Below are 25,380 nucleotides of genomic sequence, written 5' to 3'. Positions count from 1 at the left end.
AAGATAACCTCGTGAGATTGGTACATGCGTTCGTAATGTGTCATTTCACTTACGTCGCGGGTATGCACTACTGGCAAAGATCGGAGGGGGATAAGCTCAACGCATTAATCAGGAAGGCAATCAAGAGAGCTCTCGGCCTCCCCATATACACTCACACGGAACGCTTACTTCAACTTGGCATGCATAACACGCTAGAGGAAATAGCGGAAGCACAGGAGAGGGCCCAGTTCGTCAGGCTATCTACCACACAAGCTGGAAGACACATTTTACAGGAGCTGGGCGTTCCCCCAACAGTAATCAAAACAAAGTTCTGTAGCATCCCTCGAGAGCAGCGGGACCGCATAAATTGTCGCCCCGATCCCACGAAACGTCCATCCAGAGCACAACGTGGGAAGATGTCGGGCGCGCGCGAAGGTTCTCCTGGACAAGGCTCGTGAACGGGCTTCGGAGAACAGTTTCGTAGACGCAGCGCGCTACGCCGACGGACAGGCCTTCGCTGTAGTTAGCGTAGATCATGAAAGGCAGATAACGAACGCAATCTCGATTCGGACGACGTCCTCTGAGATCGCAGAGCAGGCTGAAATAGCGATGGCCTTATTGGACAACAAGAGGACATCAATCTACAGTGACTCCATATCAGCTGTTAGGGCATTTGCCAGAGGAACCAATCCGAGCTGGCCCTAAGGATACTAGGAAGCAAGGAGATCAAGCCACACACATTGATCTGGTTTCCAGCCCACATGGGACAGATCGAGGGTGCCCCGCCCAACCTCAACGAGTCGGCACACGGAGCTGCGCGAGGGATCATCAACCGCGTAGCTACCGGGCAGCGTGACGCTGGGGGTACTGACAATCGGGACTCTCCTTCCACGTACACCGAAATACTAAGCACTTTTACTTGGCTCGCAGGATCTACCCCCTCCCACATTGCAAACTCAATAGGCCTCAGATTTTGACACTAAGGCTTCTACAGACGGGGGCTTACCCAAACCCCATACTTCTTCACAAGGTGTACCCCGAAATTCAGACAACAAATGCATGTGCACTATGCAACGATTTAGCGAATTTACCTCACATGCTCTGGCGATGTCCCGCGTTACACAGCGATGAAAACAACACTTCTTCACGTTGGGATGCGGTCCTACACAGCCCCAACCTCGAAGAACAGTTATGGGCTGTCCAACGGGCCCGCGACGCGGCGGAGAGACTCGGCCTCTCTGTCCCGACGTGGGAGCGGCCCGCCGCGCGCTAGTGCGTGCCCTAAAGGACCCTAATAAAGTTTTTCATCCATCCATCCATCCACTGGAATGTGCCTCATGTGGTCCATCGCAATTCGAGAAGTTAGTTTTTGCACTTTGCATAACGATGTATCATGTTTTGCTACACTGCGGAAGCATGCCGTCTGGCCTGTGCAAACAGCGCTGACATGGCGTTACTCTAGGCCCTTGCAACATTGTAGTGTTCGGGGCACATATAATTCGTGAGCTTATTACTGGTTTTCTAGAGGAGCACAGCTTTCTAACGAATCTGCAACCCGTTTGCTAAAACGAATATCAGGAAACAAGAAAAATCTTCAAGAAAAAAGCAGTGGGTTAATCTACAATATCTACAATGTCTTGGCTTCTTTTCTTTTAATGTTTTTGGTCAGCGTCCGTTTTACCCTTGACTATGTAAATGTTTTCTGTACGTTTAGAGACCTTCCAGCCATACAGCGCTAGTTGAATGAACCGGAACTACTTCAGGTTAACCTCCCTGCCTTTCTCTGCATTATTTTCTCTCTCTCTTCATTGCTTTGGTGTGGCTGGCACAAAATTACTAGCGATTAAGTTCCAACCAATTATATGACTCCAAAAGTAAACATTACCGTCTGGTGGGAATGGCGCCTGAAAAAAAAAAAAAGAAAACTTAGAACACGGTCGGCAGTGTGCTCACGCCTTCCGCAAAAAAGCGAACCTAACCGGCTAAGAAATTGCTTGCCATGCTTTAGTTACTTTCAGAAAGTATTTGATGGAATAAGCCGTTGGTCACGATGCGGAACCAAAGAGCACAAGTTCAGTGCAAAGCAGTTTTATACTTTTGCCACACAGAGGGCGCATAAGCTCTCGCAGCAAGCATGCTAGGCGCTAGTGGTCGCCGTTTCATTTCAAATGGAATACAAATTACATCAACATTATCCGTTAGTTTGAAACAGGTGATCGGTAGGGTGGATATTCATTTTTACCTGAGCCTAACTCCTTATATAGCAATATTGAGGGCACGCCTAAACTTCAGGAGTTTTCTCGAGTCACCAAGGCGTAAGAAAGAAGCAAAAATAATGGGCGTGGTCAGTTTCCTATATCTAAAGGCGGCCTTCTTTTTTTTTTTTTTTTTGTGCGCAGCTGCTTCACAAATAATCTGAGGTCCAACGTATACAGTGGTTGCTGTTACTCACATTTGAGGGCCAAGCCACACTACAGCCGCGCGAACGTGCATGGAATGCATTCTGCGCTAAAACCTCACCCGAATATGTTTTGCTAAGTGCCTTCGCTTGCACTGGCACTCTCGACGTCTCTTGGGCATTTTCTACCCAGCCTATTCGCATATGGGCTGCTTCGCTTCATTAAAAAAAATAACGGCTTGCGTCCTTGTCGTTGAAAGACGCCAATTGCTGCAAGTGTCTGTGGTCCTAGTAGCTAGAAGCTTCTAGGGCTGGGTGTCTGCTTTAGGGCTCCCACCGTGAAATAGAAATGCAGTGAAAATTGATGGCACGGCTCACTGTTTCGTTTCGTCACACGCCTTTCTCCACTGCGTAGAAGCGCCTTTGAATTGCCGGCCGGTGTTCTCGTGGAGACAGAAGACCCCAAAAGACCAAGATTAGCACACAGAGAAGACCGCGTCAAATGAAAAAATAAAACAGAGAGGCTGCCGACGCGACTCTCAAGAAATGACGCGCCCGTAAGTCATTTAGCGTGACGTAATCGAAAGTGTGGGAAGAATGTAGGCGATAAAACGTTCAGGAAATCTATGTACAGCACTAGAAGTAATAGTAAAGTAGACAAGACAGTAATACCGGGGTGGCATATTCAATGCAAGAAAGTATAGCGATGTTGGTTGGTGAACAAAAATGTGCGCTTAGCTGCACTGTATATAAAAATGGCCACAAAAAACGTTGTTCTTGATTACTCATATACCTAAACTCTATATAAAGAGCTCCAAATAAATTCATTTCAATGCCTTTTTCCTTTCATTCGTTTAAACGGCTTCCCCAGTGAAATTATAAATGAGACATTGATAAATGCGAGGTGCCGCGATATAATCTCGTGTACAAGTTGTCGCATTCCCCCAAAGAAACTCCAATAACAAAAAGAAATATTTTGTCCACTTTCTACAGTAATGAAGGTACATCGAAGTTTCATATCTGCAGGAGCGCTTGTGTCGGGAGGATTTTAAAAAATGCGTTGCACAATAATTTGCAGCTGCGTCATGATGGCAATGGTGATTGACGATGGTTTTGTGACGGGGCTACGGATCAGGTGGTAATAAATCTCGCAACTGATTCATAGTCGGGTGCAAATTGATTACTGCGGCCGACGACCCCTGAGTAACTTCGACATGGTAAAAGTCGTGAGTGAAGGCAGGTGAATTATTCTTAATATCTACTATTGTAAGTCAGAGGGACACATGCTGTAAACAGATGCGTTTTGGAGCAAATAAAATAAGTTCTCGCTGCCCATAATCCAAGGCAGCCATTGAAGCGTCTTTATTATACATAAATTGCACGTTCAAGGTTATCGCGATTCACTATAGTTACGAAAACTACGCAAACTCTGATAATTTGGAGAAGTCTAATATTAATTTACAACCGAATGATATTGATATGAAATGCAAGAGTAATACGAAGAAACATTTACCTAATAATCACGAATGAAATTAATAAATACCGCTGGCAGTATATCTGCGATCTCCAAAGAAGCAACAATTATGGATGTGACAGCACAACGTTAACCCTAGAATTTCAGATAAAAGCATTCGCTTAATACGCACTGAAAGCAAACGTTACGATGGCGGATAAGGCTGAGAACTCCCAAATAGCCCATATCGGTGATTTAGAACGACTATATCAGGCTCTGGTCCACAATTTATCTAAAGAATGAATCGCACAGACGCTAGGTCATGAGCCGAATTGATTTCAGAGGTCTTATAGATTTAGAGGTCACTGCTTTCAAGTCACGCGCTAACGCAGGAAGGCGCTACTCTCGGCAATGTGCAATATGTTTGCTGCTACTTTCTATCAGGGAAAAAAACGCTTACATAAATTGCTGTAGTGAAGAAAAACTGCAACCTAAGTATTATCGAAGCTTCTAAGACACTCAATGGTATAGACAAAAGCAAATAAATAAATCTAAATCTTCCACTTGCCGTACCCTTGACAGATACGCTTCCTCACGCCTGTGCGCGGTCACTGATCGTCAAGAAGGTTTTCTATGAATCTCGGTGCTAGGTGAACCTATATTTTCCTGCTTGGACAAAAAAGCAAATAAAAAGTGAGTCGCCTTTCCCATTTCTTCCCTATTACTCCGCAGAGCATTTTCTGGCAAACGATAAACAAAAAAATGAAAGCTAGGAGGGACGGGCCCGTGGCGTTATTACAGAAACGAAAGCTTCGTGAAATAATGTTAAAAAATTTGAACTTGTTGGTGGCCTACATAGTGAAGTAAGATAGGGGACCCTAATGGCCGGTGTTGTGTGACCATGGTTGCGACACCTCGCTCCGATGCATCGTCATATTGCGTCGCAATTCGTATAAGGTGGGCCATGCCGGCATCGGGAATTGGCGTTCCAGGATCACTTGCTGTGCAGCATTTTGCCAGTTATGTCATTTGTAGGCGTGCGTATGCCACAGCGTTTACCATTCCTAGTCTTGGCGGCTGCATTTAGAGAGCGGCTTAATAGGAGGAAAGTTGAAGCACTTTGACTTAGGGGCATATTTAGAGAATACCAGGTAGCTTAATTACTCCGGAGTCCTCTTTCACATCTCCTTGAATAGACCTAGTGTCGTCCTGGGACGTTGAATCCGACTAATCGCACAATTCAGTAGGCTCTCCTACCACAATGACTGTACAAAAGAGAACGTTGCACTTAGTATTAGGTGCATACGCAAAGGCCAAATTCACAACTCCTACACAATACGACGGCAATGCGGCACTAAGTTCAGGAAGCCACCGCCATAACCACGGGGGCAGGGGGGGCGGGAGGGTGGAGTACACGTTGCCACTGAGGATGCAGTAAAGGATACTGCAGTAAAGGACGTGTAAGGAAATTATTTACGTACAAAAAAAAAATCTAGTTACCCAGTGGTTGTAAGAATGGAATACAACCAACAGACAAATACTAGGTTTTGCGGTAAACCGCAAATGCGAAAGGTTTTCGGGAAACACCAAGAAATCTTAGTAACCTCCGGGCTTCGCCCGGTGGGGCGACAATTCTTCCCTATCATGTATTCTAGTGAATGTTCCGTGCACAGCGTTCAGATTTGCTTACTGTGCACGGAGACACCAATTTTATGCAAGACCGCACTTCCAAACCAGCCTGTGTGTCATTTGTTGCATTTTAGCTTTATTCACATTGTCATCCCGCAGAATCCCATTTCACTCCTCTCTCTGTCAACAGCGCCTCGGATCCACAAGTTGCCGAGTGTCACCACTGAAAGCTCGACTGAGCTGCAGCACGCACTTCGCGGTGAGTGCTCGTCTGCTTTTTCTTTTTGTTCTTTTTTTGTGAGAACTGCCTCAAGATAAAAAAAAAAAGATAGAAAGCACGAAAAAAAAAAACACAGGCTTCTATGCCTGCATGTGACGTGCAGCGTAATCGACTCCTCTATACGGACATTGTGCAAGCATCAGCGCCCTATAGTTTGAAAAGATCCACGCTCTTTTCGGAGATACATATTAAAAAAGAAGGTGTATGATTGTGCATTGCTCCGGGGTGTGTTGAGCTCGCACAGTTTATTGCTTCGGTTTGCCTCTTCCTGCGCAAACGTAAGCAGGATGACTGTGGCTACCAAATGCGCTTTGAGCTTAGTGAAGGTTGCCTTCGCGGTCCGTTGCTTGCCCAGCATGAGAGTGCAAAGTCAGAATGTTTGGGGAGAAGAGACTACAACGCCAACCTGCAAAGTACTGCGCTGAATGCGGAAAACAATGCGTTTTTACTTGAGAATGCTTGTTCACGGTATTCCTGAGCAGAGTGAAGCCCGTGTCGAGATAAAGGTGCACATAAATTTAAACCGACCCTTTACTTCGCAGGCACCGCAGTGACTCGGCATGAATGGATGGATGTTATGAGCTTCCCCTTTGAAACGGCGTGGTAGTTTGCGTCACCCAGCTCTTGTTCTTATTTTGCCTAATGTCCTACCTATCGTTTTGAAAACACACACACGCATGCGCCCACACAAGAAAAAAAAAGGAATTCGCAGCATCAAACTTTCTGGAGTATTACTGGGAACTGTGTTTCTTTGGCTGCCTCCGTTGTTTGTGGTCTCCCTACGCTTCTGACATCAAACTTATAATCGCCTCCTAGTAATATCTATTGGGCCCATGCTTACTTCACCCTGGTACCCCTAAACCCAAGGGCTGCAAGGTCGCCAGAGGAGCCTAAACCAACAGCTGGGTAGATGTCTTCACATTGTAATAAAGCATGTGCCATCGTTTCGTTAGCTTTATCACAGCACGCACCTCGCTTTATAAGTGCGTGTTCCCACTTCGAAAACTAAGCACCTTACCTTTGAATGCCGCCCCCTCCCTCCCTCCCTCCCTCCCTCCCTCCCTCCCTCCCTCCCTCCCTCCTTCACTCCAACCACACACGGCCTTTCGCGCGACGGAGGAGGGTGCGTCTGCTCTCCGCTTCCAACCTTCGTGCGCGCTATTTGAGCCGCGATCGTCGACTTCCCTTGCGTACTTTCACTGGCACATACAGCATACGACGCTCGGTGACATTGTTATCTCTTTTGGACTTTATGCGGAACAATACAGCGACGGCAAAAATGCGCTGGAAGTGTCCATGTAAAGACTGTCGCAATAATAAAGCAGCTGACCGCGCTTTCTGATCTGCTGGTGACCATTGCGCGACATTTGTTGTAGGTTATAGCTTGGAAAACGTTCCAATAGTGTAGCCACGTATTATTCGTCAGTACGAACTTCATTTCAAAGTGCAAAAGTGTAGATATCAGCAGTAAATATAATAAAAGAAGATCAATAAATAGAAAGAAATCCACATTCGCACGCTTTGACCGCTTGTGACAACATAATTCTTACGTGTTTTCTTTTTGAGCAGTCTGTTCATGTTGAAGCAGCTTAGCTAGCATTTAGGCTTTACGTATTTTCACTGATAAAGTGTGTACCATGTTCGTCTCGTTTGCTTTCCAAATGGATCTGTTGCTCCTACTATGCTGCCGTATTTCCTCTCAAAAGCAACGTACTGTAGTATTGTAGACATTTTTATAAAATCTGGATTCTTGTATCCGTTCTTTGAAAGATGTCTGCAGTCATTGACACTCTATAGTTGATGCATGGTAACTCTGGTATTTCTTTCCCTTTACTTCCAGTTCGTTCTAAAGGTAATTACTGAATGATATGCTCAGTAATGATATTTGGCAACTGAGCGCCATGTTGCTTTCAGTAAGTTTTAGTTGACCTAACATGTTCTCACACGTTTGGCTGTAGCACCACCGCAATCGAACGAACAGCACATATCATAAGCGAAGCTAGTTTCGATGGTGTGGCGCACATAGGAATAACAAAAAGAAGCTATACTTGAAAACATAGAAGCGGAGCAAGAGGCTTGTTTTGGAAGTAGAATAGTGAATGATGAAGCACTAATATTGATGCTTTTATAAGAGATGAGCGCTACAACCGACACTGCGTAGGCGACTAATATTGCTCTCTCTCGAATTTGTACACTCATACCCGGTTGATGCAAAATAAGAGGGCTAATTATTTTGGTGACAATTTTAGAAGCACATATTATTTAGAATGTAAAAATACGGGTTCTGGATTTGTTCCTAAATGAAACTGCCTCGAGCACTTTTGGGCTTGCGCTCTGAAAGTGCAACGTGTTCCATTTTGGAAATAATCAAAAATGCAGCTGTTAGATGTTTAACTATTGCCGAATCGCTAACTATGGTTTTTATTTGAAGTAACACCGCCATGTTTAACGAACCAATTCAAGGCAACCCAAACTGTGCTAACCACTAAAGGCAAGCTGAAGTAGTGGTAAACTATAAAAGAAAACCTCTAAAACAATTGTCCGGGGCTGCTGAGTACTGCGTTGGAGAGCCGTCAGATTGCTGCCGGAACACATTATAGTTTTCAAGATATTTTGACAGATAACTATAGCGGAGTTCATTATCTCATTAAAGGAAACATGCTCCAGATAAATCACGGATTATTTAGCAAACAGTGTTCTTGAACATAAGATGTCGCTAAATGAACTCATGTCGCTGAACCAACTTTCTTTAAAATACTATGAAATGTGTGCGTAATATTGACAAGCTTTGGCTTATCATCCACACGATTCTAGCTCGCTCCCTGGTACGCTGGCGAGGTGGTTGTTTTACGCTCCTGCTGGCTCAACATACAGAGTAGCTTTAAGCAAATTAAAACTTGTTCTTGCGTTCTGCTAGGAAACACTTTCCTTGCCGTTCATATTGCGACCGTCCGGAGAAAATAAACAGTCAGTAACGAAATGGCGTCACAAACAATGCGACGCTCTTTCACCGCCTCCACTTTCTTTATTCACCGGGCTAAGTTTATTCGGTGCTTTTGGAATCGAAGCGCAGAGCATGCGTTTTCTGTATTACTGTTCGCTGGCGCCATCTCGCGCTCACAATGCAGCTGGCCTTTATGAGGCAAATCTTTTGTTTACCATATGGTGCCACGTGAGTTCCAATGTTTGAGGAAGCCCGCATAACCGGACCGAGAGCTTCGGAAAAAGTTCGAAGGTGTTTTGTTCAAGTTGGGAGTTGGGAAAACTTTCGAACTTTAGCGTGTGGCTTACGCCTCGTTTAGCATAAGTAGAGGGCCACCGTGAACTGTGCTTCGTTTTCAAGGACGGGCGTAAGAGGGAAAATCAATACTTGAAAAACATCGTCATCTCAGTGACACTAACGTTCATCAAACTTTAAGTGCGCCATTCCAGGAATTCCACATATTTGGTGTGCCATTTCTATATAATTCTTGAGGTACCTCTATAATTTCCATGTACGTTACGAGCACATTTTTTAAGAAATGTAGTAAAAACATGACATTATTGGACAGCATGTAAACACAACGTTTCAAAAGGGAAAGAAAAATCACCTTATCTTAGGAGGATATTATTATTAGGTTCCTGAGAAATATTCATTAAAGCAGAAACGTGCACGTCTCTAATGACAAAGCGCCGGTCTTGCATTCATGACAGTGGGATTATATATACAGAAAATATGTTACGTCTAATGACAGGCGGCGACGCCACACCGAAGTTCTCTCACCATGTCACTATGACAGTATCACTTTCACAGTGCCCTAAAAGAAAAACGACTACATTTCTTTTTAAAGACAAAAGATTTAGGAAGTGCAATGACTGCCAGCTTTGCCGACTGTGACGTCCGATTGACGTACCAGTGGTGCAATTAAAAACAAAATTGGCAACTTTACCTTTCAGTTTTTTTTCCTCTAATATATAAAACCTCTCTGGAAAATAGTACGAGGGGCGTTCAATAAAGATTTCCCCTGACCCGCTTCCTGTGAACGGAGAGCAACGAAACTTTGCACATTTATTAGGCCTTCTCTACATAGGTGTCACCCAGGGACACACACTTCTCCCATCTTTTTATGCAACCGTAAACACTTTGCTTGTAGAAGTCGACAGGTTGCTGCAAAAGCCTTGTTGTGGCTTCAGAAATCAGAGTCTCATCATCTAGAAAATGCTTGCCTTTCAAATATGACTTCATTGTTGGAAAGAGGTGGAAGTCCGATGGTGTGAGGTCGGGTGAATAAGGGGGATATGGTAGAATTTCAAAGCCGCAGCAGCGTGCTTTCATCTGGGCAACATGTGAACTGGGACATTGTCTTGCACAAGGTGGACACCTTTGGTGGGCATGCCACGTCTCCTGTTTTTGATGGCCTCCCGCCATTTCCGCAGCACTGAAGCATAGTATGCCCCAGTAATCGTGGCACCCTTTGCTAGGAAATCCATCAAGACTACTCCGCGCTGGTCCCAAAAGACTGTGAGCATGACCTTGCCCAGCGAGGGCTGGGCGCGTGCCTTCTTTGAAGGCAGTGAGTCCAAGTGCTTCCATTGCATCGACTTGACTTTAGTCTCCGTATCATAGTGATGGACTCTGCTTTCATACTGTGTAATCAGTCTGTTGAAAAAGCCCTCCTGGTTTCATGGCACATGGTCAAAAGAGCCCGGGATCATTCGACTCGTTCCTGCTTTTGCAAAGGTGTGCGCAGCCAGGGAACCCAGCGAGCGCATACCTTACGCATATGAAGATGGCTCTGAATGATTTTTTCCACGGACCCCACACTAATCTTGACATTTTGGGCTAGGTCGCGAACGGTTACGAGGCGAGTTTCCAAAATGGCGGCCTCTATATGCTGAGTGGTGTGTTCATCGATAGCGGAGTGGGGTCTCCCTGCGATCGGAGCGGTTTCCACCGAAGGCCGACCACATTTGAATTGACGATGCCAGTTCTTCACTACATCATATGATGGGGAATCCCCCCCCTAAACCTCTTCTACCTCATTGAACGTCCCCCTTGGAGTGCGGCCTTCCAAGTAGAGGACCTTCGTGACTGCTGTGTATTCCACTGCATCCATTATGACACCTCACACCACTTCAGCACCTGTAAAAGAAAGACCGTTATTAGTTCAGAGTTGCACATTGGCACGTGACCTATAGTGGCTCATGTTATTACACATGCGCAGTTTCAGAATCCTGTACTAAATAGAAGTGAGTCAGAGGAAATCTTTGTTGGACGTCCCTCGTATAGTGGCAAAAATAACTGAGTAGTGTATAGTGATTTAGGGTTGTTCTGTAATCTCCCTTAAATTTGTTTATATCTCCTGCTAACATGCTTAAATAATGGTAAAAGCGTTTAGGAAACGAGTGTTCTTTGCGAGCCGACTAAAAAATTATATGTCTACATTTGTGTAAGGTGTAATTTCACTGTCCGTAACTATAAGAGATGGCGTTCGGGACAGTGCGCCATGTACGTTGTGCGGGACGCTCGGATAAATACCAGACACATGCTACTTCGCAACAAAATTTTTTCCGAGCTGCAATACAAGCCTAAAAATGTCATCACATACCAACTCGCCCAGACTGCTACGCTTTTGGCGCTTTGAGCCGTTGATTCAAATTTATGTCCAATATCTAGAACTGATTAGAAAATGCGCAGAGCATCAAGCTGTTAGCGACTTATTTCTTTATTAGAGTTTGCAGTACCTTGCAATAACACTATCTAACTTTAACACAATAACTGATTGCACGTAATATTCGAGGTGGAAGGAGCTCATGGTCGTTTGCGTAGGTCGCTTTTTTTCTCTGTTGGAAAAGTAAATATGAACACTCACAACAAACACTGGTGGGATCGCCTTAATTAAGTATCAAGGATTGTGAAAGTCTTCCTTTTCTCATGCTAGCAATGTTTGATAAATCATGAAGCACATGAACACACCCCAGCGAATCCTTTTTTTCATCCATTTTTTCCCTTCTCCCTGAGTAGAGAAGCAAACCGGATGCGCGTCTCATTGGCCTCCCTACTATTACTCTCTCTGTCCTCCTCCTCTTCTGCAGCAGATGGTGTACAAAATGACAACAGCCTTTCACATGTTACTTCAGAAGAAAATGAAGGCTTGCTTCATTATGACGTCTATGGCTTTAAAATTCTTTTGTTCATTTTTCTCAGAATGAGGCGATGGCAGGCTCAAAGGGTTCTGCTTTTCTCCCGAGAGCTTGAAGGTCTGTTGCGTAAACTTTTCTTTGTTCTGAGCAAATCTGCTTGTAATCTCGTAAATGGTATCTACTCAGCTTCATACGCATCGGAAAAAAAGGGCGGGGCGATTGCTTTTGCGTGCTTCAGACCAGACCTGCGAAACGAATTGCGTGAAATAAAGGTCAGAACGATGGGAGCGGTAATTGTAATACGGGTGCTGATGAGTTCCGGAAAATCTTCGAGGGCTTACCTTTCCCGAATCCCTTCCGCTTCCCAAAAGATCTGGCACCGGCCTGATAACATTCAGCAGAAAACAAACGGACATCTGACATTCTCGCGCGAGCATCTGCGACGACTGCGAAAATGTTCTGCGTACTTCAAGTGTAGTTGAGAACTTCTGTGGGGTAGGAGTGGTTGGAAAGTGATGAGAAAAGTGAATTCTTCCCAGCACTCATACAAAAAAGAAAGAAAGAAATGGCCCAAGAGGAGAGCGACTCGGATGTGCAGGGATTATATGGCTCGTATAAATTACCAGTCTTCCTTGGCGACAAACTTTATCAGAAGGTTCCTACTGAAGTAGTCGTTATAGCTTGATGACATTAAAGCAAGTGTATCTATCGGTAAAATAACAAACCAAAACAGAATGCACGCGAGGCATTTTTTCATCGGCATTGTTTTCTTATGACGTGTCTGAAACTTTCTTTTAATGTCTAGGTGGGCATCAACTACAGCATATTTTTATAAGATTTATTGTTGCACGTAACAGAAAAATAGTAAAATTCTAACGCGCAGACTTCTTTTTCGGAGAAACATATCTTTTAATTGTTGTAAATCACAAAGTTACAAAATCACAAGCAGCAGGTTTCAACGTTGTGAGTGGGTAAAATAAATGTCATCAAAAATATTGGAACTGCATCTGTTAAGATATATTATCTCAAGCCGAGAAATTTGATGTGTTATATGCAACGCTCTGAATAATACAATTTATTTATGAGTAGGTCCTTTTTGTAAAGTCTCTTAAACATGTCAGAATTTCATGTGAACGTAAACTTATACATCACAGAGGTCCACTTGAGATTTAAAAAATTATGCGGTTTTACGTGCCAGAACCACTTTCTGATTATGAGGCACGTCGTAGTGGAGGACACCGGAAATTTCTGCCACCTGGAGTTCTATAACGGGCACCTAAATCTAATTACACGAGTGTTTTCGCATTTCGCCCCCATGGAAATGCGGCCGCCGTGGCCGGGATTCGATCCCGCGACCTCATGCTCAGCAGTCCACTTGAGATGCCTTTAACATATGCAGCGAACAGAACTTTCGTATCTGTTTGTGGTGCACAGTTGCGGATTCATAAAATTGTGTTTTATCTTAAAACTATCTTTCTCAATTTTATCATGACATTCCAAGCGCTAGATTAAAGAAAAGACTGCTTTCTAGGACCACTCGAATTAAACTTTCTCTCTTTAACAAATTTATAAATCAAATTTATAAACAAATTTTATAAATCTTTAGGTCGAGTGGCTCTTCTGTAAGAGCATTTGTGTGTTTCGCACGTAAATACTTTGTGTGCTTCGAACTGAGCCCTTAACCTTTTAACTACAAGATTGCTCTTAATATTGAGCGGTTAGCCTAACTTGCCGCCGTTTACTATACCTTTATTTTATACCAGTGGCAGGAACCGTATAGTTGATCTGTGGAATAGACGACCAATGCATTTTAAGCGCCAGTTTTTGGCGTATATTTGCCCGGTTAAAATGAAGTCGTACTTGCTGTAGGCTTTGCGGCAGCTGCATTCATGTCTCGAGTCGAACATTTCGACTGTCTACGTTAGTGACTGTCTTAATTGTTCTAACATTGCCCGTGTGTGCGAACGTGCAGAAAAATGCCGTTATCTCTCGCTGGTCCCCCTTCGCAGTCTCTTGCTCTCTTTATACGTGTTGCACAGTAGCACGCTGTTCAATCAGAGTGTTACATTAATACGTTGACGCTAGTCGCGACGATTATTACTATTCTCCACAAAGTAGTGTGGCCATATTCTTGCTTGCACCTTCATTCAATTTTTGCAGATTATTTGGCTAGTTATTATTTTTGTTTTTATTTACATTTGCTATATTATGTTTTATTCAGTAATCTTTGAACAATGGGACCGTCGGCTGTGTTCAGATAACCGCAACTGGCATATCACTACAAAACGCGGGCACAAGAAGAAACGAAGAACGAACACAAGCGCTTGTGTCCGTGTGTCGTTTCTTATTGTGTCCTTGTTTTGCTCCGCTGTGCCAGATACCATTGCGTGATGACCAACCAACAAATCCATATCACCAGCCTCGTTGTGACAGAATAAGGACAGAATAAGGGATGTCACGACTGTTTAGTTTCCAGCGAATAGATGAGGTCGGGAAATGTCTCTGAAGAAAGCAGTCAATGGAAGTTTTACGAAACCTAGCACGGACTTCTTGAGAAAAAGAATCTTTTTCTTTCCTCACCGAAGGTGGAAACGAGTATTTAACGACTTGCAGATTTTACAAATTATAAGGCCTACCAATCTAAATATAACGCATTGCACCGAACAATTTTCTTTTTTTAAACCACACCATTAGTACTCGTTGCACACCCCAAATGAAGTTCATTTCACCCGAAGTAGGTTTTTGAGAAATTGCCAAGCTTTGTTTTTTGAGCAACTGCCGCTTACTGACCTCGAAGTCGGGGACATTTTGGGCCAATTTAACCTAAACAATGAAGCTGAAAAATATTTTGTACAATCTTCAAAAGCTTTCGCGCAAACTATACAAAAGAAGTACGGAGCTACATCATGCGTCTATTTCGTTATAGCATCCCAAAAATGCAGAAATTTATATATAGCGAGGATTTAAACATTTTAGAGATGTTTTTAAAAAAGACCTCGCTGCTTTTTCTGATAATTTTATAGGATACCTACCCAGGAATGTTAATATACTACTGCAAAAATAGGTTGCATTATATTATTTAAGTGAGAAAATTGGGCCTATTTTAAGACTCACGTATAGTGATCCCAACGATGTCTCATTCTAATAAAGAATTCACACTCATATTGGATTCTCGTCTTATTATTTTTGTTGTATTAAAGAAGAGCGATTCACAGTGTCTCCTTTCTGCATCTCTTTAGTTTGGTATTGCGATAGCAATACCAAACTAAATACAAGAATACCAAACCAGCGTTTACCTAGCTTACTTTAACACAGAGCAATACTTATGCGTAATGAAAATTCTTACTTAGCTTGATCTCTGAGAATGGTTCAGTGAAACCAATATTCGCCGTCACGCTATACACGACCAATAGGCGAAGAAATTCTGTTTTACATTGCATTCCTTCACATATAGTATCACTGATGTCACTCAGTTATAGACATGTCAGGCATGACGTCCAAATTAAATTCTCTTTGTAATATGGTTCAGCATGTTCCGCACGTCTATCGAGTCTGCCGTGAGAAAGACATCTCCTAATCGACTGTGGAATGAGTGGATTGAAAGGGAAATAAGCAGGAGGCCTGTTAGTGCGAGAAGACAAACGAGAAACCGGAAATTTGCATGGCTGGTGAGACGAATTTCTTATGCAGCTGATGGCAGTCGATGTAAAATACTACTGTTCACACCGTATCCGTCTTGTTCTTATCTTTTTTTCTCCTTATTCTTTATGAATTTGTGAAACCTCCCCACAAGAGAGAGAATATATGAAATGTAGAAACACGCTTTTTATTACGCTCAGCTGAAATTGTAGAGACAACAGAGTTGGCGAACGAGCCTGTGTTCAGGCCACGAGTGTAGTAGAGTAATGATCTGAAAATTTACAATTTCCTAGTAAGTGTTTGACATATGTAATGATCATTAAATTAATTTCGACAGAAACTCGAAGGCAAAAGCAGCGAAAATGTTCTCCGTTCTACTCTGTAAACCTAAGGTTGGTGAACCAAGTAGATTGAAAGAACCAGTTTTCAAGAAACAAAACACGCAACTACACGTTTTCGCCGATTTTACTCTCACCAGTGATTATCGCTAAGAATACATTAAAACTGCCCGTCAAATTGGTGCTCCAAGCCTGGTAGGTTTTAATCATGTCACTGGGACGGCGTATTACGGCCCTCAGCTAGCTTCTTAAACCATTTACTCAGATTCCCAAAGCTGCCACAACAGCCCAACTGTGCTACGGCACTTTGAATTTAATAGTGGGTTGCATTGATATTGATAGTGTTTCATAGTGATTGAATTTGATAGTGTTATTACATTGTAGTTGGAGATTACGTAATTCCTAATGGCCTTGCTGTCCAAGTACTAGCGTCAACGACTGGGCGCGTGGTGCTGTGCCACTACACTGATCGGCACCACAAAACTTTATGCGAAGGTGCACCAGAACAAAGTATTTTAACAGTTATGCCAATTGAAGCGTGATAAGCAGCCTACAGTAGCTGTTCATTAAACGTACGCATCGCATGATGTCGTTATTCTCCCCTATGGAGCGCAACCGAATTATTTTTGCAGTATTCAGGCTGCCCTGTGAATAATAGTGGCTCCTAAATGGCTGAAAGGAGCATGGTGCTTTTTCGAAGTATAACATTTTAGGCGAAGCAGTTATCTCCTGATGTGGTGTGGGTGTCATCGACAGAGGGCTGCAGTCTAGGCCAGGAGAGAGGGCTCACCAGAAGCGATCCGGCTGGGCACGAACTGAAATCCATGGCTTTGGCGAGGGAACGAAACTGCGGTTCATGGGGACGTATCAGGGATTCGGATTGCGTGGTGGCTACATCGGTGGAAGCCGTGATTGGATAGGTATTGATGTTACCAAGCACTCATTGTATCAGTTAATGCTCGATTTCACTACTATTCTGTCGGCAAGAGTGAAGGCGTTCACTTTTAGAGTGTGCGGTGCAGGAAGTAAGGCACGACACAGTGTACATCATGCCTGGCGTGTACTGTGCAAACATGGACATTTCATACTTGATTGAGACTGTGCAAATGATAAGAAGATTGCAGCGTCATATAAACATCAACTTTTCATATTTTCCTTAACCGTCGCCATTTCAGCAAGAACCGGCTCAATATTTTATCTAGTAATGGATCGAGATGGCCACGTTACAACTTTGCTACTATTATCTGTGCTCTTTTCGGATTTAAAAGAAATGAGACTACTGACCGGTTGCGAAGGGATACATATGAGGAAGTACACAGTGAAAAAAAAAACTGCAATTTCAAGTGGGTGCCTGATATGCCATGACTGGCGCACAAATATTCACAATCTATTTCTGAATTTCCTGGTAGTTGAATAGCTCAGAAATTTCTTTATTGCAAATGATTCGATTCCGTGGCTTTAAAGCATACAAACACAGCATACAACATCAAAGCCGTGGTAAGAATCTCACCAACTTGCCTCGACTTCGTCTTCGGTTTGCTTTGTAACTTGTCAGAACGCCTTGTATCATTGCTGTAATCTTCTGAAGCACAGCACCTGACGATCTATGCACAGAGGTGGTACATCCGAGAGAACCAAGGCATAGTGCTCTTCCCTGGACCAATCTTCCAGTTAGATGTCTTTCGAAATAATTTGTTGCTCACAAGCTGCTCAAGGTAACTTAAGGTGGTTTGGAATTAGGCAAAGAAGGAAGCGTGCGATGATTTCTATGCTTAGCAAAATGATAACGAATAAAATTAGGAAAGGAAGCTCACTGATGTCAATGTCTAGGATCTTTCTAGCCATAGTATGTGATCGCACACTGAATTCAAGAATACACTACTGACATAAAGGCTCTTAAAATTGACTAAGGTGTGAAAAATGGGGAGATACTGTATTCGTGTTTACTTTATTACTGCGGCACGCACAGGCAACAAAAGCTTGTAAAAGCAACTTCTTGCAAAAATAATTGTGAACCTACAAACTTCACACGTCATATACTTTCGTCAAACAACTGGGCTGAGACAGCAAGCCTTCGCTCCCTGTACGTCGTTTTGTATAGCTTTCTTATTTTATCAACCCGTCCTTTTATTTCGTTTTCATAAAGGAGAGAAATAGGGAGTGTGTGGAACACGGCCGGTTGCTTGCAGATAAAGTTCAACATTAAACGTTCGAACTTCAGTGTTGATTGTGCACTTCCAGACAGCTAGCCAGAATCGCTGAAATGCGGGCAAGGTACTAATTTATAACTATGCCTTTTATACGTGTTACTTCGCGCTGCAATTCTGGGAAGAAAGTCAGTCGTCACCTTCCCGTTCATATCGCAGGAGTAGCTGCTGACAGATTCTCTTCCTCAACTCTTTGGTGTCAGTCGTGAGTTGCCGTAGTACCAAACGTGCTGAAATCTTCTTGTAACGCAGGGGGTCCTTCAGTACGTGATTCACTGAACCGAGGGAATTGCGAGTATTGTTGAGATCTCGTGTTGCTTGATCATATGACTGCCCCGAAGCAAGTCGAATACCTGATGTTGCTGATTCTCATAAGAGACCGTTGCGGGCTGTCCACTTCGGTGCTGATACTGGAGATTTGATGCGGCTGGAGTTTGGTCTTTCACAGTCGCTGCACACCTCCGCACGGCGCTGAGGTCAACACAGGCATCCCGGTAAACTTCAGTCAGACGGCGATGAATGTTAACGGGCGCACAAGGTCAGAAAGCCAGCTGTTTCAACCGGACGTCACCACTGGATGCCATGGATTGCTCGATTACTCTGGAATGAGAGCAGAGAAGAAGGTGAAGCAAGTGACATTCTATAGCTTAACCATCAGTGCAATAATGATAAAGACTTCAAACTCTTTGCAGTACTATTGGTGAGGTGTAGCCTAACGGTATGAATAGGTATAATTTAGCACTAAGAATTTGACATAAGTTATGGTCGTTAAATTGACTTTGCAAGGAAGTCAAAAGCACACCTAGCTAAATACTCAGATATGTAAACCTAAGGTTGATGAATGAGCTGGATTACAAGAAATAGATTACAAAAACAAAGGAGGAACCAAATTTTTTTTCACACAAGTATGGCCAGTGATTCTTGTGGCTGCTAAGATATCTTTACGCCTGCCCCGTCACATCGGCGCTGCAAGTCTGGCATGTTTTGCTAATGTCGCTTTGTAGCGTATTATGGCTCTCAAGCAACATCCGATCCCATTGATTCTGATTTCAAAAGCTGTCACAGCAGCTCGACATTGGCCAAGAAGGTTATGCTTGCCTACGCCACTGCACTTTTAACTGGATAGTAGGTCGTAATATTTCTGCAGTTCGATGTCAAGATATACGTTGCGTAATTACTGAATGCTGTGCTGTCGAAGTACCCGCCTCAATGACTAGAAACCTAGCCTAACGCCACTGTACGTTGATCCACACCGCCAAACTTTATACAATGTTACTTCTCTAATTACTTAGCACTAAAAGAGCACACAGTATCTGAAAAAAAAAACTATTGCGCTTATTGAAAGCCAGATGAGCAGTCCACAGTGTGTCGTTCAACACACACATTGCGTGCTACATTTCCGACTTTCCTGCGAGTAATCGTGGCTCCATGGGGTATACACGAGGGAGGCCCAGGGAGGCCCAGGCCCAGCACCGTCGAGTGAGCAGGGCGTACCTGCGCAAATTTCCTTTTTTCGTGGCGCGTTAATCTTAGCTCACCTAAATGGCGTCAGCTTGACGTACGTACCGGTTTCGAGACAAAAGACCTAAAAGACGAACTGATCATGCAGAACTGAGAGTGTGGCTAGCTTGTTCTGTGTGAAGTGCATTATCGCTGGAAATTTTTGTAATGCTTGATCTTGGAACTAATCAGTTACGCTGAGCAAGATTCGCAGCAGTTGCGGACATTAGGGGAGAAATATTAACACAAGCCTATTTTTGCGAACCATTCCAGACTGCCATCTACATATATATATATATATATATATATATATATATATATATATATATATATATATATATTAGCATAAGGTACCAACAACAACATAGGGGAAGTTACTTGTGCTTGCTAAAAAGATTAAAGAGATTAGAAATTAGTGGCATTGAGATTGCTTGAACAACTTGCCGCAGGTGGGGAACGATCCCACTTCTCTCATTCGCGTAATGCGAAGACATTGGATTGTTCCTCACCTAAGGCGAATTGTTTTTCCAGGCAATTTCATTGCCATTAATTTATCATTTATTTGTTAGCCAGTACAAGTAATTTTCCCTATGTTGTCCTTGCAGTATTTGTTGGCGTCTTATATTATTATTATAAATCGGGCGCCTTGGTTGATCCCCTTTCTATTCTGCTGAGTAAAAGGTAACTTCCTACATAAAACCTGAGCATATATTATCTGCTCTCAATATTCCGTAAAGCACACCAATCTATTAATGCAGTGACAAATTATATTTGCGCGTTCTTTGTTATACTTCATTTTCTTTAGGTTAGACACCCAGAATATGTGCCACTGCATTCTTCGCCAATCTCCCAGTGCGTGCATTTATTTATTTGTTTATTTATTTACTTATCTTTTTATTTAAATACTTACAATACGCGCCGCTTAAAACGAACTCAAAGGGACTGAGAATTTTGTGCCGTTTATCCGAAACTTAATTTAAGGGAAGGACGCAAAAATCATCGGCAATCATTTTATTTAAAGAGCGTCCGACTGTTCTGACATTACGCTATTAAAAAAGGGTAATTTGCTGCAGTGTGCTTCCAATATTGTAGCATCTTTTGAGCAAAGTCATGTTATTGCAAGAAAGCAGTCATCGCGTTCAACATAGTGCTGCACTCCTTTAACAGCATCTCTTGCCGTCTGGTCTGAAACAGTAACGGCGCATTGGAACAGCAGTACCTGTGTCTTATTCGTTAGAATCATAGCCATCGCCACGATCTTGACCCATAACATTCTCAACTCTCCACAAAACATCGTCTGAGATCTCCTATTCTTGGCGGTGCGAACGAAGCAGTATTGGTAGCCTGACTTCAACATTTCACTTGTTCCGTAGTGCCTGCTTCCTGCTCACGGATCATTACTGGCCCAGCGGAGTCGTGAAGATGGAAACACGGTTAAAATTACAACATCTTTAATGTGCATTAACTTTCCGACAATAGTCCTATAAATTAAATTTCCTTCACTATTTAGAGCGTTACCATTTCACATGTTTATCGGACTCTATACTTCACTGAGCTAGGAGACAATTTCGCTTCTAGTGGCCATCCTCGGTAGGGTTCAGGCACCAGGAGAAACACACAATGAAAAATATAAGAAAAAATTAAATTCGGGAGTTTTATGTTCCTAAAGCACAATATATTTATGAGGCACGCCATATTGTGGGGGTCCGGACTAATTTGGCCACCTGTCTTTTTTTTCTTTCAATTTTACCTTCCACCCTTTGCCCGGCACAAAGGCGTTTTTGCATTTCGCCTCCATATAAATGCCGCCGCCACGGCCAGAATTTGATCCAGAGGCCTGGGGCTTAGCAGCGCAACACGAAAGCCGGAAGGTGAAGGACAAACACCTATCACACCAAGATACTACAGAAAGATTTGCGCCTAGCTTCAAATCTCGGTATGGCGCTATCATCATTTAAAAAATAAAAATAAGAGAGTCACTAGTGCTGAATTCTGAAAATATGATTTGAAGAGCTTTTCATTGGATCATATTCTAAACTGCGCATTTATATTGTAGGCTTGGCCAAATAATAATAATCTAAGCTAAAAGAATAACTAAAAAAAGAGCGCGTTTCAAGTTAGGTGGTAACATGCTAGTTAACTTATGCATATTATTTTACGTACACATAAGCATAAGTAAAATATATGCTGCGCATAAGTTGTTAGTTGTTGCGACATGAAGGTACTTATATGGTTTTGCTTCATTCGGATGTTTAGTGGAAAGATTGTACTGGTATGATAAGCTGGCAAGTTCCTTTTCTATTTTGATGAAGACAGTTTTCTCTTCATTTAGCTTCATGTTTCATCTGTATACAAGTCAGAAAAAATATTCATGTTGGAACTAAGTAGTCGTAATATGTCCCCACTACGTACGATTCCTAAAAAATCACGGAGGTGTGATGTACACAGATGTCTCTGAAGCGCACCAATCTGTTAATAGAATGATTAAATGAGAAAGCACGAATTGTTTGAGTTACTTTCCTTGTTTTGATTTAGCCTTGGGGTATGTGCCACGAGAAAGTGCGGGTGGTGTTCATGTTTTTTGACCAATCCTCCAGAATGCATATGTCACATTGAAACATAACAGATACAGAATTCCTAAATGTTGCTTGATAAGTGTCGTGCCTTTCACATGCCAGCGCCAAATTCACGCTTCGCAAGGGCAAATTGTTGAATAAGAAATAAAATTGTATGCATTGCCGTAACTTGCGAAGCATTTGCAAGGCAACCGAAAGTTGTATCGGAAGTTCATGTCACTCTACAATTTTTTCATTGGCACTTTTCACCTAAATGTAGCAGTTGAGAAGCTGAGAAATTATTTATTATTTTGTAATTTGGCGGAATGCAGAAAAACAAGAACTCTGAGTAACTCAAAGCGACGGTAAACAACATTGTCTTGGTTCCGTCCACCTACGTGGCATTTGAATATTTTAAAATCTCCGTTCATGATAGCTGGAACACCCTGTATATAGTTGCTCTTTGCGATGAAGCCAAGGGGCTCGCACGTTTCAGGCTCGTGCGGCAGAACACTAATGGCGATGGGAAACGTTTAGGTTACTTCATCACTGTCATTGGTTTTATCATCCCATAGAATGACAGTAACGATTGATTTGTAATGCAAAAAGGGCAATTAACTTCAAAAGAAATGGAAGGCAGTCACCTCCATATAGGCATTACGTAATGATAAAAGAGCAAACAATAAAGGCTCGTTCACATTGGTGAGTCGCAGAGGTTGCGTGATCAAATTGGTTGCCAAGCAACCGGTCTTATATATGACCGCTAATGGTCACTCGGATCGAAGAGCATTTGTTTTGGGTCAGTAGCGCGCTACTCGATCGTCGGTGTCAATGAGTCCCAAGCCTCGCTTAGACCGTTGTATATCTTCCATTATTTGTCTATTTTTTCCATGTTTACAAGTAAATGAAATCAGACTTTAATACAGCAGCTTCATGAGTAATATCATTTAAACAGGACTTATTTACTGTTACCACAAACCTTTGATGCACTTACCAGTATCGAGAAGCAGTTGACAGGCAACGTTGAGTCGCCTGGCTTCGGATTTGGCGCTATCTCGGATTCGTGTGTTCGTCAGCTCGCCAAGGCCTAGGACTTAGAGAAGAGCATTGGTCTCTGGAACATAGCTGTTATTTTGCCATTCTACTGTCTTAGTAGCATTGCTAACATGTATAATATTGTCGAGGTCATCGGTAAGAACTGCAATGCACAACGCACACACACCGAAAAAAACGGAGTTTGAATCTTATTTCTATGTGAAGAGGAAACCTACAGGTGAATCTCCTATTGCAGCATCATTTTTACGGGACCATGTTGCGCCGTTTGGGAGTCAATAGAGTGGGGTAGTGGGTAATTCTTTGTTTATTGAAAGGCACGAAATTACTGCTGACTACTCTGGGACATCGCTGTAACTGTTTAGCCAGATCGATGACTCAATAGGCTCATGAAGACATGAATCCTGCGATTTTCTATCCTTGGTTTCTCTCGCAGGTCCACCTGTTTCCTGGAGCAGAGAGGTGAATAGCATCCTCTGTCAGACGGTAATGTCAGACCACGCGTGCCAGTTGCGAGCAACGTAGGCGACACAGTGATACAGCCTTGTGGATGGCCTGAACAGTCCGTTGAACACGACATCACCGCGCGGATGGCTGCTCCACTTTGGATGCTGGTTGAAGAGGATGTCCAGCATATAGGGTGCAACCTTCTTGTTCTGCATGTCGAAGTGGACACATATATATATATATATAAAACGTATCTTGAGATATAAGAAATTATTGGATATAACCAAGTACGGGAAAAATTATCAAATGTTTTCGTTGTTATTAACGTGTACGCATATAGAAATATATAAACGAATGTCACTTACTAAATGTGTTGTCATGTCGCGTAGCAATTTGTTATGACGACCTTCGACTGTATTACGCGACCACATTATAAGTAAGACATGTTCTACAATCAAAACTCTTGCAACCGTCATTCTTGCGGTTGTTTTCATGCAAGAATTCCACTGAAACAATTCAGAACTTGTTAGGACATATAAAGAATTCTATTGAATACGATAAAAATCAAGGCTTTGAATTTATGGCAACATAAAAGAAATTTAGTGAATTTTACACTTGCTTCGTAATGTTCTATACAGTAAAACTTCGTCATAGCAAAGTTGGACGGGGAAACAGGATTTGTCACATCCTTTACTGCGTCATTCAAACTGCCCATACGGCACTATGAATTTCTAGGGAATATGAAGGTTAATTTGAGGTACTTCGTTTTTTCTAACATTCGGTATATCCTGTTTCGTTATAACAACATTTAACTAATTCCTTGTATTCCTGATCATGTTATTTAGGTCCAACCGTATATGCTCAGCTACAAGCTTTCACATTTCCACTTGTTTTTCATGCTAGAACCATCGAACTGATAAAAGCTGTGTTAGCATTCATCATCAACATGCAACCAATGTGGAAAACGTCTGTAACTATTTCAATCTCTACACAGTTTTTCATTAGGGTATAATGTGAATCTGTCACCTTCGCGCATTGTGCCTATACCTGAAAGTGCTGTTTGCTTCGGTTCATTTTGAGCTAGCCGTGGCAGGAAAAAATACAAGAGCTGCAATTTAAGTAGCGCCAAATTGGTGTTGAATAGCTGCACTCACATGAAAGGTTGATGATTCGAATAACAAACATCCCAGCTTTAAATATAGCATTAGAAAGTTAGACAAGAACCCTGCTGAAGCTTCTGTGTATCCACTCAAATATTTCAGAATACTTCGCAAACCGCTGTTACATACTTTTTAAGGATTCTGCATTTGATCTGCATAATTCTGTAGCAATTATTAATGAAAACATACCGTAAGCAGCTTTTCTGAGCTGGAGCTTTTCGACCCATCCTGTATTCCGGAATAACTGGCTAGTACTGAAATTTAGAATGCACAATTGGAGATACCGTCAGCCTAAATTTAACGTGAGCAATTCCGACAATCTTCCGACATATTGTTTCGTTTTCAAGAACACCTGCATTTCTAAATGTGGTTTCAATTGAGCCTTTAAAATGTAAACTCCGGACTACTACTTCATGCTTTACAACCGTCTACAGAGCAATTCCATGCATTTATTCTACCCGGCATTCCAATAGCTTATTTTGTGGTCGCGTTTCTATTTCTGCTGTTGGTACACTGATTCAAATGTAAATAGGTATAACCCACTTGCCAGACATAGGCACAGGCGCTCAATACAGTACAGAATTGCTCGACTGCATAATGAATGTTTCGTTAAACTATC

General features: G+C 42.6%; 1 protein-coding gene across 1 annotated transcript in view; it reads left to right on the top strand.

The window, feature by feature from the left end:
* LOC140214061 (uncharacterized) overlaps positions 1-24,027 on the top strand; it is a 134,821-nt gene extending 110,794 nt beyond the window's left edge. The window contains exons 5-6 of the mRNA XM_072285327.1: positions 5,650-5,718; positions 23,591-24,027. Of these exons, the coding sequence (XP_072141428.1) occupies positions 5,650-5,718; positions 23,591-23,620 (99 nt within the window). The 3' untranslated portion in view covers positions 23,621-24,027. The remainder of the gene's footprint in view (positions 1-5,649; positions 5,719-23,590) is intronic.
* Positions 24,028-25,380: the final 1,353 nt, after the last annotated feature.

This window comes from Dermacentor andersoni, chromosome 11 (genome assembly GCF_023375885.2).
Source record: "Dermacentor andersoni chromosome 11, qqDerAnde1_hic_scaffold, whole genome shotgun sequence".
Lineage (NCBI taxonomy): Eukaryota > Metazoa > Arthropoda > Arachnida > Ixodida > Ixodidae > Dermacentor > Dermacentor andersoni.
This window is presented reverse-complemented; position numbering and strand designations above follow the sequence as displayed.